At 40.1% G+C, this 14,977-nt stretch overlaps 2 protein-coding genes across 8 annotated transcripts in view; both read right to left on the minus strand.

Moving 5' to 3' along the window:
* Positions 1–623: 623 nt before the first annotated feature.
* On the minus strand, positions 624–4,406 carry LOC111339594 (uncharacterized). Of its 3 annotated transcripts, none has more exons than XM_088760084.1 (4): positions 4,081–4,406; positions 2,991–3,377; positions 1,591–2,381; positions 624–1,236 (listed from the first exon to the last, which is right to left on the minus strand). In XM_088760084.1, the coding sequence occupies exons 2-4, from the start codon at positions 3,359–3,361 to the stop codon at positions 956–958; spliced, it is 1,443 nt and encodes a 480-aa protein (XP_088616210.1). In that variant the 5' UTR covers positions 3,362–3,377; positions 4,081–4,406; the 3' UTR covers positions 624–955. The 3 variants fall into 3 exon arrangements, with proteins under 3 accessions (XP_088616210.1, XP_088616211.1, XP_022802008.2); XM_088760085.1 differs by having other exon boundaries at positions 3,652–4,406; XM_022946273.2 differs by having other exon boundaries at positions 2,991–4,406.
* A 137-nt stretch (positions 4,407–4,543) lies between these two features.
* Positions 4,544–14,977, minus strand: part of LOC111339606 (uncharacterized) — a 52,605-nt gene continuing 42,171 nt past the window's right edge. For 3 of the 5 annotated variants that reach the window (XM_088760080.1, XM_088760083.1, XM_088760079.1), the window contains 15 exons: positions 14,412–14,483; positions 14,247–14,332; positions 14,063–14,158; positions 13,272–13,493; positions 13,121–13,151; positions 12,400–12,638; positions 11,882–12,263; positions 10,709–11,746; positions 9,745–9,960; positions 9,140–9,201; positions 7,692–7,738; positions 7,450–7,527; positions 6,825–6,946; positions 6,362–6,656; positions 4,544–5,992 (listed from right to left, as the gene is read on the minus strand). In XM_088760080.1, the coding sequence (XP_088616206.1) occupies positions 5,809–5,992; positions 6,362–6,656; positions 6,825–6,946; positions 7,450–7,527; positions 7,692–7,738; positions 9,140–9,201; positions 9,745–9,960; positions 10,709–11,746; positions 11,882–12,263; positions 12,400–12,638; positions 13,121–13,151; positions 13,272–13,493; positions 14,063–14,158; positions 14,247–14,332; positions 14,412–14,483 (3,170 nt within the window). In that variant the 3' untranslated portion in view covers positions 4,544–5,808. The remainder of the gene's footprint in view (positions 5,993–6,361; positions 6,657–6,824; positions 6,947–7,449; positions 7,528–7,691; positions 7,739–9,139; positions 9,202–9,744; positions 9,961–10,708; positions 11,747–11,881; positions 12,264–12,399; positions 12,639–13,120; positions 13,152–13,271; positions 13,494–14,062; positions 14,159–14,246; positions 14,333–14,411; positions 14,484–14,977) is intronic. The other 2 variants (XM_088760081.1, XM_088760082.1) reach the window with 2 other exon arrangements.

The raw sequence follows: 14,977 nt of genomic DNA on the forward strand, positions 1-14,977 counted from the left end.
CATTTTGAGACAAAGCTCTCCGATTGGTTATTAACTTCAACAACAAATCATTACCAGATCTGAGCATAATATTTCCTGGTAAAGATACAATACTCAGACATAAAAACAATCTCGGACAGAGCTGCTCAAAGGTGACATTCTACATCTCCTATTGCAGAGTTTATTCCAAAGCGTGGCTTTGCGGGATCTGCAAATCGAAAAGAAATGCTGCATAAAACATACGCGTAAGCGTCAAATGGGGTAGAAAAATTGTGACCAAAGATAGGTAGCATTTCGAAGTTCTATTTCATTGAAATACAGTAACATTGCTAAAAACATCATTGATATGACGCCTGCTGTATAATACTCCTTTGAAATTTAAAGCCTCTAACCGCCTCAATTGCCATTCTCTTCGTCGCTCTCTTACGGACAAGACCACACAAATAAGTTTAAACACCTTTTGGAGCATACTTTATTTTTGGACCCTTTTCTTTAAATAGGTACCCCTTAAGACTAGGGGTAGCCCACTGGGCCTCTCTGAACAAATTCTAAAACAAATTCTGCCATTGGATTGTTATTATTCCCAACAGTCAAAACTTTCGAAAAGGAAACTCAGCAGATAGCCACCTTAGTACGTATCAATATTCAGCGTTTAAAAGAGTATTTTATTTAACAATGAAAATTACAGAGAGTTTGATCATTTTCATTTGAAATCACGTTTATTTCTTATCTCAAAACTGACTACGAAGTGATGATGGTCAATCAAAAAACAAGTAATATTAAGGAAACACTTGACACCAAGCTCTTCTACTGGTTCCAAGAATCTCACAAAACGACGCAACAGAACTCATCATGGGCAAACAGAGAACTGCCACTTTCAATTTTTTCAATAAATTAATATACATTGATAAAATGGTCGTCCGAAGGTTTGATAAACACTGGTCGACTTATCATTTGAATTGAAATGCAGCGTCCATCATGGATTCGTGTACACTTCTTGAACAACATTCGTCTTCGGCCAAAATACTTCGCAGTTGTTATTCATGCATTTCAGAATTTCCTTTGCTTTCTTTTCCCCAGTGAAGTAAGAGCTCTGAGCAAATCCCCACCAATGGGGATCAATGGAGTCTCCAGCGAAAAACAGTTTGCCCAATTTACCACCCAAGTTGTGGAAGTCTGCAGCAGTGGTTCCTACTTCGGCATTTGCATAAGATCCAAGGACAAAAGGATTTCGGGACCATTTACTGTAGAATATACCTAGGATTGTTAAAAGACTTATGAATATAAGCCAAGTTAAAAGGGCAGTACCGAGCATCCTGTCCGTTGTCATAGTTTGGGTTCGAGACGTCTTCGATCGAGATCAGTAAAAATTATCCGCGTTTTCAAAAGCAAAATCCTCGAAAATCCATTCTGGATACTTGCCTCTAGGAAGTCGATCGTCAAAACTGGACTCTCGATCTCTAAACATTGAACGACCCTTGGTTAAAAGAGTCTTGAGATTAAAGGAGTGAGCTTCGAATAGGGACCAAGTCAAAGTGTAAACTTTAATAAATTACATCCCGAGACGAAAAATGCAGTTTAACTTTAAGATGTCACTAAAAGATACTCTACCTTCAGCCTCTGGAATTTTGGCGCCATAAACCTTCTTCAGCTCTGTCATGATTTCTCTCAGCGTTTCTGATTCCGACTGACCCTCCACTTTGAGGCTCATCTCACCCGTGACGGTTACGTGCAGGATGGCTGAGTCGGGTAAGATGTCGCGTGCCTCGATGTCCATCCAAATTGGGTAATACCCCCTAACACGGTGAGCGTAGAGGATAAATTCATGGCTGTCCCAGAACTTGTAAGGGAACTTGATGAAAATTTTAGTGTAGTGCGCCAATGGAATCTTGTTAATGGCCTGAATTTTCCACTGAGGAAGTTTTGGTGAGAAGCCCACAGAATCACTTGACAACACGCCTGTGCTGAACGTGCAGAGTCCATAGTTTCCAATATATGTCTCTCCATCCACGGTGCTAACTCTAACACCGTAACGGGTGTAAGAAACAGATTTCACTATCTTATTTAAAAGGATTTTGTCTTTAAAACTATCGGCCATCTTTAGGAAAATACTTCCATATCCCCGCGGATCAGCGACAAAGAAGTCGACTGAACGAGATCCAAAGCCCGTCAACGATTCCATTTTTGGTTTTTCAGCGAACTCGAAGTCCAGGACGGAGTATTCAATAACCCTCTTAGATGGGGTGTCAGGTCTCCACCCAACACTCGATAGCGCGGCCCTCACGGACATATCTGGCCGCTGATGGTTAGATTTTCTCTCTGATAATTTTATGAGCTTCTCTTCGGCCTCAGCGAACAGCTGTAGTAAGTAGCGGTCTGTGATGTCTCGCCCTCGTTCGTCCCTGGAGGCAATTAGAACGGAAAGTCCTCACGAAAAGTTGATCGTTTATCGAAACAATTGAAGAATTTAAAAATGGGCAAACAACAGAGGTGCCTTTCTTTCGAACAACTCGAGTCAAAAGTATGCGTGGGAAGTAGTTAAGGGAGCTATGGCTTTCTCCGTAACCACCATTTAGGATCTCATTACAAAATGGCTTGACCTAATGCATTTTCAGTCGCTGCACTTTACTACCATGGCAATGTTTGTTTGCCAAATTTTACCAAACTATTTTTATGACTAGAAATTAGGGGTTGCGATGTGAAATCAACTTAAAATCATCAGATGAAGATCTGAAGAGAATTTTGCTCGTCATAAGCACACTAGTATTTCATGCATGTCGATACATGTCAGTCGGAGCGATTCGAAATTGAAATTCCTACAGAAAGAAAAAAAAGGATAACATAGATGTGACTGAGGTACTGAGAGTTAGCAAGCTGTTTTTTCAGGATGGAAAGTGACAAAAAAAGATTTACCTTGATTGGTTAGCCTGACTCTTATATCGTGTGAAAAACGATTAAACGTCCGTTCATCTATAAAACCAAGATAAACAACAACACTTTCTGGGATTTACCTCATTATGACATCACTGTAGTTAGTATAAATCCCTCTCAGGTTGTGTTTTTCTTTGAGATTCCATAGAGGATTATCATCATCATCAGCAAAATGGATCCAGTTCGCTCCTTCTTCAAGCTTTACTCCTGAGAATGACTTCTGTTTGAAACGTCCTCCAATGTAATCTTGGGCTTCCAGTATCAAGAAGTCATTCATGCCATTTTCTTGCAGAGTTTTTGCTGCAACAATTCCTGCAACACCAGCTCCGAGAATCAAGACCTTTGCCCGGCGTGTCGCAGATCTTCGGTCAAGGATTTGTCGGCCAACAACGTCTCTTGCAGAAAACAGTTGAAGCACGAATAGAAATAGACATATAGGACTGTTCTCCATTCTGTAAATCCCACTCCTGCAATCCAAATATACTTTTGAAGTGCCTCGATCCACTAACAATGTTTTGCTTATATTGTAAAAGACTTGATATTCACACATATAACTCAAGACTACCAAACCTGAACACTTGCCATACAATCATTTTTGCTGCTGAAAAGAATTTTAAATCTTATATTCGTTTAAAAAAATGGTTTATCTCTTTCTTTTTCATATACTAACCCAATAAAATATAATGTGGGTGAAAAATAACAAAAAGGAAAAAGAAATACTTTGAGAATACTCTCCCTCACCCCTTTTGTCACGAACTGGATCTTTTCCTAGGTTGCCGGTATTACGGTTCAACGAAGTCAATAGCTATAAGAGAAAGAACTTTTCTTCTCGAGCAGCTGCATTAAAGGTGACCAAACAGTCAAAATAGGGCACTAAACGCACTTTACAGATGTAGCTCCAATCTTAGAACAGACCCCTGAAATGTCACTTTATGTTTCATCAGGCTGCTCCCATATGTTTCACGCAGACATGATGTAAACACGATATATTTAACTTTTCCGTCTGAATCAACAACTCGGTGCTCAGTATATCGTCAGCAAAATTACCCTGTCAAAAAGGAAAAACGCTACATTGAAAGCTGTCACTTAGTAGAAGGACGTGGAACATACCACAGTACACACACAAATTCGCCTAAAACTGACTACGAATTCAATCTAGGCTAAGCTCACCCTTATATAAAAACAGCTTAGTTGGTAAAAATTCCTCGCAGAGTCTGTCTTGGTTAGTTCCCCAAACAGAACTTGGTTCAACAGCAGCGGATCAAGCTCACGCCTTCTTCTGTCTTCACTTCGGCCAATGACCTCAATTTGAAACGTTTCCCTGTGTAATCTTGAGCGGATTCCAAGAAGCACCAGTTTCGTTGTAGATTTTTCGCTACCGCCACCCCCTCAACACCACCTTTAATGATCAAGTACCTTTGTTGGGGTGCGTTGAAGGTCTTTTTGCTAAGGTATGTCGGCTATTGACAAAGGTTCGTGGCACAAGTTTTGCAAGGGCCAAAAATTTTGCCATCTCTATTTTTCTAAGTAATTCGCTTACCTCGCTCTTCCTTTTGTCTTGTAATGCTCGGTATACACACTTTTCGACGTGGACGCAAGAGGACGCAAGAGAATTTTTTAACACCCCAACAGCTTAAATAAATTTCTAAATTTATTCAGCATCTGTTGCAAAAGATTCACTTCCATTTACATTAAGGTGGCTCGTACCGGTTTTCATCTTTTTGATGGTCTGTAACTTTGAAAGAATACAACAGAAAGATTGACCAAGGCCAGTTGAACACTTTTACGGGGTTGAATTACATAATCATTGGTTATCCAAAAATAAGTGTTATTTCGTCACTAGCAGTTTCCATGGCTACGCTTTCATAGGCTTATTCAGACGCATTTTTTAGCTTGTGGCTTAAATAATTCGAAAGCTAACCTGGTGACCCCCTGATTTTTTTTCAGTGATTGCTTTTGGCACTTGAAAAGGAAAATGCACAAAGACTTTTAAAAAATTCTACAGAGCGGAATTTCAGAAAATCTACGAAAAGGGCAATTTTCACACATCGCAAATTTCCTTCCGTAGAATTTTCTATTTTTTTTTTCTGATGATTCTTTCGACGTTATTATCATATTGGAACAATAAAAAGAAGGGATCACCGGACTTGTTTTCATGCAATAGCTTTCGTGAGTTTAGCAATTTCCACGCGCGCTCTCGCACATTTAAAAATCTGGATTCTATAAGATCGACATTTGCTCATGATCTGTTTTAGCTACCGCTGACAATTGCGTGTGCTCGCGCGAGCACCTACGATCTGATGTTTACAGACGTTTACTGCTAGGAAAATCATTAAACAGCCGTCAAAGACAGCCTCCCGAGCTCATCTTAAAAATCCTACACATGACTTCCGGCTATATCATATTATTTTCCTTGAAGTTTCAAAGTCTTCTTCCACTTCAGGTAGATTATCCTTCACTTGAGTTCTTCTTTTTTCGCCGTCGAAAGATTCCATATCGGTTGAATATTTCTTTTAAATGTGAAGTGAAGCAACCTTTACTTCTCCGAAAATCGTCTTCGTTATCTTAGTTTCTATCTCCTGCATTCACAGTGGCCGCTCAACACATCAAATATAAGCTCTTAGGTAAACTTCTCACAAAAGTAGAAAAAATCCACGCGCCGCCATCTTTGTTTTGAATTTTCATCTTTTGATCTCGCGCTTCTTTCGCACGTTTCTCTCGCGCGCGTCACGCAAGAGTGACCTGTTGCCCGCGCGAGGAAACTGGTACGAGCCACCTTAAAAAAAATCTATAGTCATCTTGAGACAATTTCGAATTTGCAAAATTATCACACCCAAGAGAAAGAGACTAACAACATTTCCCATTCGAAACAATTCTGTTCAGTTCGGATAATCTAAGTCACATTTGGAGACTAGTCTTCGCGCGAACGTTCCGATTGGAGTGAAGCTTAGGAATAGTGGCACTAGCATGACGTCTTCTTACACGTGACTTCGGAAATCGCAACATCAGAAGAGTTTCTTCCACTGCTGTAGCCTGGGGACGAGGTTGTTTGATGTCTGGTTGTGCCACGAGAACATAGCGACTAAGAGGAGAGACAGAAGATTTAGTAAAGAAAAATTTAAAGTTTGCACTTGCTAAAATGTCTGCATTGAACTAACTTAAAGAAATGACTTACGAGGCCTAAGTGTAAGGAGCTTTAAGCTAGGAAATAATAGTAGTAAATGCATATTTATCGTCCTTAATACTGTAACTCCAAATTTTAGCATTAAGGAGTGCAAGAAATTTTGTTTGTTCTGAATTCTAAATTTTCATTCCCCACAAAGGCTCTGAAACAAGGCTAAATGGGGAGGTTGCCGTCAACACTAGACAGAATAACGAGGCTTACCTATCAGAGCTATCAGCTATTTAAATTGATTTAAAAAAATTGCCCACGAGACAAATCTTTATTTACCTGCATTTGCTTGGGATTGAGGCTGACGGAGGGGGCTTGGGTAAGACATTTGCAACATCCGACACATGATGGTCACCTGTCTTAAGGTCCATTAAACTTTTAACCAATGGGGTGTACAGCACACCTCCAGGCTGGGAATTAAGTGTCAGGCGGAAAGGACGTTCGTTTGATAACTCTTGTTCCTTCAGTTTCCTGATTTCAGTTTGACTCAGGGGGGGTGAGGGTGACGTTTTCCGACCGATTGCGGGAGGTGGGGTGATGAACTCCAACACGGGGTCGGGCTTGGGCGGTTGCTCTGCAGGAGGATTGAAAAACCACTAATTAAAAGTCGACCAATTTACGAAGCAAGGCGAAGAGAAGCAGAGGACAGAACCGAAGTACAATACTAAGGTAAGCAAGAGGAAAAGCTGAAATTAATTAATCCCAAATAAGCCGACAGGAGGATCTCTAATCAAAAGAATACCTTGCGCGTATTCTAAGTGACTCGAGTTTTTCCATCTTTCCTTGTGTTTGTTATCAAGAGCTTGTCTCCTTTCAGTGGCACTTTTCTGCCTCTCCAAACGCTGTTGCTTCAGTCGATGAGCCCTAAAAACAATGGTCACGAAATTAACCCAAGGGAAGTTTCCATCGATTGTTTGTAAACTGCTGATGCAGTCCGGCCAAAGTTCCCCGAAAAGTGTTGTGATGCGCATTTGATCATATCCACATGTTAATTTGCGCAATATAAATATTATATTATTATTATTATTATTATTATTATTATTATCAAGCTACTACACAGCAGTATAAAATTGATTTTCAGAAGGAAAACTTGGTAAGATTTTCAAAGGATAAGGAAAAATAAAACACTGAGCTCAATAAGATGTCTTCACTTCGAGTTACTCTTAAATGTGTCGACAATAATCTTCCTTTTCAACCAACCCGCGATTTTCCACGTTTAAGACTGGATAAAAGTGTTTTTTTTTTACCCTTTCCGTTCGCTCTTTCATGTATCCCACTTTATTACGATTAACTGTCATGATTAGTAAGAGTCTCATAATACTTAATCGATAAGCACTCAAGACAGTTTTGATTATTTGTTCTCTTACCTTTCTAAAACCCTATATTGCCAGTTTCCACTGTAGTCACTTGTATCTAACCTTGGGATGTCACGCGAATTTGAAAATCTGAAGGCAAAATTCCTTAATAAAATTAGGTGATATGAGAAACAAAAAGCTAAAGAGGAAAACACAAAAAGAAGACGTAAAAAGTTAGACAGACTAAAAGGATACGAGGGGATGAAATAGGGTTGTGGCGTGGTAGAAAATGAGAGCCTATGTCTACTTCGTACCTCTCACTTCCAAATGATCCTCTGGAGATAAGATCCTTAACGTAATCCTGAAACCGAAATGAACGCAAAGTTGCTATAGAGGCGAGAATGAAGTGAGTGAAAGCCAGATCAATTTTATCATAGCTGTGGTCAAGAAATATCTTTACATCATGCGATTTAAGCAGCCTTCAAAGAAATAATTAGGGAAATTAAGAAGGCACAGATCCAGTCCAATTCACAGATCCATTCCAAATCTATAAATCACTCTTTCCACACCCTTTCAAGCTATACTTGGTTTATACAAGAGGACAACAACTGAGAGAACTTATTCCCGTGATCCATAATAACTTTGTTAAGTCTGTTTTTAATTTCTTGCTACGCTGGGAAGTTAAACTTCCCATGATAACGCGGTTAACGATCTTCATATCATCTGTCTTTGAGGTTTCTGGTGTTCGAGTTAAAGTAGTTTTAAAAACTGTAACCGCTCCCAGGGTTCGTACCCTTTTTCAGAAACAAATTTCAAGGTATTTTCCAGGATTTTTTCAGGCTCAGATTGATTTTTCCAGGACTTTTCCAGGCTCAGATTGATTTTTCCAGGACTCCAAATTTCACATTTCACCCTTTCATTCCCAAGATTTCCAAATCAATAAATCAATTCTCCTTACGGTCTATACACATTTCTTGTAACGTAAATTCTGAAAAAATTATTGCTTGGCTTTTTAGCTGATTTCCAGGACTATCCAGAACCTGTAGTCTTTTTCCAGGACTTTCCAGTCCTGGAAAATGTCAAAATAAAATTCCCAACTTTCCGGGTTTTCCAGGACCCGTACGAACCCTGCGCTCCTTCTCTTATGGACCAAAAAATGTCATCACGTCATCAGAAAGTTAACACCTCAAACCACAAACCGCGGGCTGCCAAACATCACACATCACATTTCACCACAGAACCCCTAACCAATCCGCGGTTATTTTCAAATTAGTCGCGCCGCAGGAACGCGCTAAAATTAGATTAGTAAAAGTGATCATTGAAAGTGGGATGTGTATGGCGGAAAGGTTTTCTCTGTTCATATTCTCTTAGTTTATAACAAGAGCAGCTACAGTGTAACACTGATGTTTCTGGTGGGTAATTTGAGATAGATATATAGTTTATTACCATAAAAATAAAAATACTTTGCAGCCATAGGCTGGATTGCGTACTTTTCACAATTATTTATAAATCTATATATGAGACTATATAAAACTACAAAATTTACAAAAAAATTATAAGACCTAAAATAATTACAACTATACAGCAATGGAATAAAACGAAGTCGATGCTAAGACCCTAGATTAGCCCTCGCTTTGTTTTGCATGTGGTCTCTAAAAGTCGATTTTAACCATTTGGAGAAAGTCAACTTCATTTATCAATTTATTTCATAAAATTATGTCAACGGTTTCGTAATCCGATTATATCGTAAGCATTTGTTTACCTTATCCGCATCGCGTGGGCCGACACTGGAGCGCATGGCTTGGTAGGCATCTAAAAAATCCTCTGAAGGAAGAAAGTATACATATATTAGATGTTTATGCACAAGCATTAGGATCAATTTTACTCGTTAAGTAAATGCCCTGCATCACGTGTTACAAATATTTGCAGGTCTGGCACAAAATATTCTGATGTAAAAATCACAAGTAAGAATTATGAAAGAAAAATAATACAATCTAAGTTTATTATGTAACAAGTGGCCTAATACTTTCCGACTGGCTTGGGTCACATGTAGAGACCACTGGCCCCTGGGTCTCACTTCATCCGTTTTGAGGAATATAGATGGTAGCCATCTATATTCTTGGAAGGGAGAAAAAGTGAGGATGAAGGTAAGAAAAAAATGGGATGATCAAGTCTCTAACCTACACCTCTCTTGATAAGGTCACCGTGAACTCCTTCTAATAAACTCCTATCTTATACTGTTATCTTAAATGTTTCGACAATTCTCTTAAATGATTAACAAGGAACTGTGGAGCAACTGGTAAAGAGAATAAGTGATCACATCTTAATGCCATGGCACCTTCGCCGCTCCCAAAACGCTTTACTAACCATCCTCATCAGATGACACGTGTTTCCATGCATTCATCCTGGCAGGTGTGACACTCTTACGATCACGTGTCTTTGTTTGTTCCGTCGCTTTATTTAGTGATGTATTCTCATACGGGAACATCGAGTATTCTTCGTGGCTCGTGGTGTTACTGCGAACGGTGTCGGCAGTTTGTGGTCTTTTCTGATCGTCTTTCTTGCTCAGGTACAACGTATTACCTACGAGAGGAAAGTGGGAAATCATGGCACTTCTGAAATACTGAGCGGTGGGCAAACAATTGTTAAATGTCGCTGAGAAAAGAAATAGGAAACCATGGCAATCCTGAAATACAGAGCGAAGGGAAAAAAACTGTTAAACGTCGCTGAGAAAAGAAATACAAGAGAAGAGTGGGAAACCATGGCACTCCTGAAATACTGAACGGTTGGCAAAACATTTTCAAGTGTCGCTGAGAAAAGAAATAACACCTGGAGAAGTTACAGTTGGAAAGCATGTGCAATTTCTTCATTGTATAAAATAAAATTGTTTTCTGATGAATCTATGGTGCCACGTACAAGGATTATTCAAATTAAATGGGGACGAAGTTGAAAGCTCGCCACGATGGCTCATTTAAGACATCTTTCGTTATAAGAGTAATATTTCTTCGGCACTATGGTAAGTAAATCAAAACATATGACTCGTTGTGTTATGAAGTGTAGCGGGCAATTGTGCAAAACGCGCCCTACCTGAAAGAATTAAGGTGAGCTTGCTGAAACGTAACGAAAAATGTAGCAAGTTTTATGTAAGGCGACGAACATAACACATATCTAACTAGGACATTGACCAAAATGGTTACAGAATTTAAACTTCGAGGTGTTGATTTAACGACAAACCAAGGACATTTCTTTGAAAAATCACTAGAAGTTCTTATTAAAATCAAAGTACATGTCAAACTAATCTAAGAATATCAAAAGAGAAGAAGTCTATCACCTTTAGGCGCACCTTCCACTTTCTTTGTCGCTTTCGATGTGGCAACACTTGGTGAACTACCTGGCCGCGTTGGCTTGGGTGGAAAAAGGACTTCCCGGTCTGTTTTCTGGAGTGCTTGTATGCACCAGCGCATGAGAGTACTTCCTTGTTTTCTTACGCTAGGGGGCCTCAATGATCCGGGCGTTTCATGTCCCTCGGCACCAGTCTGCAGACCAACGGTATCGATAAGTCGTAAAAGATCGTCATCATTCAAGTCAAAATCACCTTGGTTCACCTCATCAGTTCTTAAACTGAAATTCTCCGATGTACCGTGTTTTTGTTTGTAGCGTCCATCCGCTGACCAAGTTCTAACGTTGGTTGACTTTGGGGTGTGTTCCTGCCTGCTTCTCGCAAGTGCGAATATTGTCAGCGGAGAAACACCTGACGAGCTCTTGGACGTTTTTCTCAACGGGTCACCAGGCCTTTCGTTGCCATAAACAGGTACAACTGTTTCTTTGAAGACTAAGCCCGCATTGCGAGATCTTAGCGTTGGGGAATCTCTTCCAGAAGTGTATAGACTAGGGAATGGTCGATTTGCTTGAGATGTTCGGATGTGTTCTGAGCTAAAGGTCACACTCTTTCGTCCACGATCGCTTCGTTTACTACGACGAGACGACGTTAGATGTTCAGCAGGAGGGCTAGTATATTCATTTATTCCTTCTAATTCATTGTCATCATCATAGTCTTCAAGAATTTCGGCATCATCTGGGACTTCATTGAGAGGTCTTTGTAGCACCTTGCCCGTATCAGGATCAATGAACGTCACTAATTGAGGATCCCTTGGTTCTGGTGAATCATGTTTTCCTGGTTTATCACCCTCCACTGGAGCTCCCTCTTCGTTTTCTCTCTCACCTTTGGTTTCGTTGTCTTGATCTAACATATTTTCATCTTCATTATCAGCAGCCAGATCCTCGCCGCTCGATACAGCTTTCGATGTACTATCTTCAGCGGTTCTTTGAGGGGGTGAATATGATGTGGTCTTTTGTGGCTCTGCTGCGTCTAAAAAAAAAAAATAGATCAGTAATTCATCATACATGCGACCTCTCTACAAAGAGCTAAAAGTGCAACAACGAGGTTTTTAATAATCAGAACCATTGCAAAGAAGGGAAAAACGAAACAACAAAACAAGAGAACCTTTGCCTTTCTCTCTCACGCGCATTTGTTCCTCGTTCTTCGCTGATCGAGAAGGCAGCTGCTCTGGTGGGCTGGCATTAGAAACCCGTTTAGGGCTGACAGTTTCTTGTCGCATCAAAGGCGTTTGTTCCCTTGTTGGCATAGTAACAACATTAGGCGTCCGATGCGCAGGAACACCATCCTCGTCATCTCCATTATCATCATCACCGTTTACTTTTACTGTATCTTCGGTTTTCTGTTTCTCTTCTTCAGCTTCACCAGGCTCATTTTCAATTGTTTCTGTCTCTTTCTCATCTTTTTCTTTCTTGGCTTCTTCCTCTTCCTCTCCCTTTTCTTTAGGTTTCTTTGCTTTCTTTACAATGGGCTTTGGGATACGTCTGGGCTGAAAAAAAGAAAAAGTCGCTGATGTATGTAAAATACAAAAATCTACCACATAAATTATGTGTTACAAAAGTTGAAAATATCCCATATTTGATAACCATGATGCTTACCCATCAAGCCATCATTAAGTTTCTTACTTTAAACGACTTGGGCTCAGGTCTCTGCTCAATCAACTTTTTGGAAACTGGGGCAGCATATCCGGGACCTCCAAAACCAGAACGCAGGGATCTAGAGTTGATGGCTATGTTTCCCATCCTCCCTTTTTCTCGTCGGAAGCTGGGAATGACTGGACCTTTCTTCTTTTCTTTTTTGTTTTCATTCTCGCATCGTTCACACGGTTGGTCTTCAGTATTTTGGGACTCTTTCTTTTCTTCACCTGACAAGAAAACAAGAGACATCGAGGGCAGTTACGGAATGAAGAACGATTTTCAAATGTTTTCACGAGGCAAATTCTGTAATCGGGGACACACACTTTGACTGTGAAAGCACGATTTTTCAACACTGGAGCATTGATAGACTACGAAACATTTCAAGATAAGCTACTTCTTAATACTTAATAGCTAATTAATACTTAATAGCTACTTCTTAATACTTAATAGCTAATTAATACTTAATACTTAATAGCTACTTCTTAATACTTCAAGGTGAGTAGTGATACGCGATCCTGTCGAAAGAAGAAATTTTGTTGAGAATATCCATACATCTGATCGGGGGAAGGCGGTGAGGACTGTTAATTTCCCGACCCTCCCCCCCCCCCTGGATTCACCACTACAACCCTGGCACAAGCAGGCACAAGCCTCACCGGTGCTTATAATCGTAATTTTTTGAGTTAAAGAATAAAGATAGGATTCGACATACTTCCACTCGAGTCCTCGTCAGACTCTACCTCCTACAAATAAAAAAAAACCGTTATCAGTTTCATTATATTCTTAATCATTTCATCATCTAAGAATATCAAGTACACTGTGCACGAAAAACCAAAGCCCTAAGTGACCAAAGTAAAACTTACCGGGGGAGGGGTGGAAGGGGGTGTTGGTTCTGGTGGAGGAGTTCTGGGCGGTGAACTCACAGGTGAGTTTCCAAATTCAGGAAGGTCCCATAATTCCGTGCTGGTTCTGCGTTCAGACATTGTTACAGAGCTTGCCAAAGACATTCGCCTGGGGGTGGAGGATAGGGAACCATAGACTTCAGTCGGAGCAAGCGAGAGACTGTCCGACATTAAGCTAATGGACTGAAAGTAAAGCAAAAAGTATTATAGATTACAGTATTTTAGGTTGTGGGTTGTTTAATGGTTGGTCAAAATTCTTCCTTTATCGGAAGAAGCTCTTCAGAAGTTGGTTTGGGAGGATTAACAAACGAATATGAGGTAAGAACAAACTGAGTATGAAGCAAGAGTCGCACAGCTCCTTTAAATGAGAGAACAAAAATTCTGGGTAGCTTATCACATCATCAGTGATTTTATACATGCGCTTAAGGGTAGTTTTCAACCGAGTGACAAAAAGATCATCATCAAAGTAATCATAATAGGCAATCGAAAAAAAGAAAAAATGTAGAAAGATCACAAGATTATCATTAATCAATAAGTACTCGATATAGGGGCGAGCAGACTGCTTGAAGCGCGGGAAAACGCGAGTAACCAAGTCTCTCTTCCATTCAGTCTTGCATCTGATTGGTTGAGAGTGTGGCGCGAGTCTCCTGGTCCAATCACAGAGGAGAATAGAGCAAAACCAACGCGATACCGGTTGACTTTGAACATTCGAGGAAAAAGTGCTTTAACCTCAAAATAACTGTTTCATGTACCTCTTCGTCCTCCTGATGCTTTTGTGGTTCAAGGTCGGGGGGAGGTCGACCTTCCATGAACCAAGACGTTTTCAGCTGCAAGTTTGGAAATGGTACCTAGAGATTGAAAAGAGAGAAAGTTCACAACTTGGAAACGACAGCTAAGAAGAATACGTGTAAACCAAGTTGGAAATTAATTCTTTACCAAGTAATTCTCCATATTAGTAGGATCCGGTTGCAGAATCTTTTTGCTTTCAAATCTTACTGATGGGTCCTCGTAGATGTCTGATTCTATACGATGTAAACAAAAAAGAGCAACCATTGAAGTAGGCAACAGATTGACGATTAATACAGACAATCTTTTATCTACCTGTCTCAAACGCCTCGTCGTCGATTGAATCGGATCTGCCGTCAAGCAATAAGCCATCTTTCACTGGGCACACTGAAAGATTAAAGAGAAATTACATCGTAACACGCCTACAAAAAATAGGCTACAAAATCCGTGCAAGTCAAATTAAGAGAAGTCTGTTGGAGTAAACTAAACAATGACAGTTCAGAAAACTCGTTACTCTAGTTATTCCCTTGCAGATCTTCTCGATTGAGCGTCATTACACCGTCACCAAAGTAATCACCGCGGTCAGTCAGAATAGAGGTGAAGATCTCAGGAGGCTACTTAAGAATACAAGTGACTTGCTTTCCAAGGAAATGTGAGTAACTAGCTAGTGATTGGTTTTACCGGAGTGTTGCATTTGATTGGTTAAGAGGATAGCGCAAATATTCCAGATCAGTGATAGAGCGACGAGCAGAAATATCAACGCAACCCTGGATTTCTCTTCTCTGTACCAAATGCAACGAACAATATCGACTTTCCCTTTATCTGCTTGCCCCTTTTTTTCTTCTTTCTTTTTCAGCATAGGTGGTCGTCCTTCGAGGAGT

The sequence above is a fragment of the Stylophora pistillata genome, chromosome 5 (assembly GCF_964205215.1).
Source record: "Stylophora pistillata chromosome 5, jaStyPist1.2, whole genome shotgun sequence".
In the NCBI taxonomy this organism is placed as follows: domain Eukaryota; kingdom Metazoa; phylum Cnidaria; class Anthozoa; order Scleractinia; family Pocilloporidae; genus Stylophora; species Stylophora pistillata.

Excerpts from the sequence above, each read along its gene's own strand:
- LOC111339594 (XM_022946273.2), bottom strand. The coding sequence starts at position 3,460 with ATGTGTGAATATCAAGTCTTTTACAATATAAGCAAAACATTGTTAGTG. Across the intron at positions 2,382-2,990 it reads TACAGTGATGTCATAATGAG|GGACGAACGAGGGCGAGACA; the intron begins GTAAATCCCAGA and ends AATTGCCTCCAG. Across the intron at positions 1,237-1,590 it reads CAAAATTCCAGAGGCTGAAG|GTATATTCTACAGTAAATGG; the intron begins GTAGAGTATCTT and ends TAACAATCCTAG.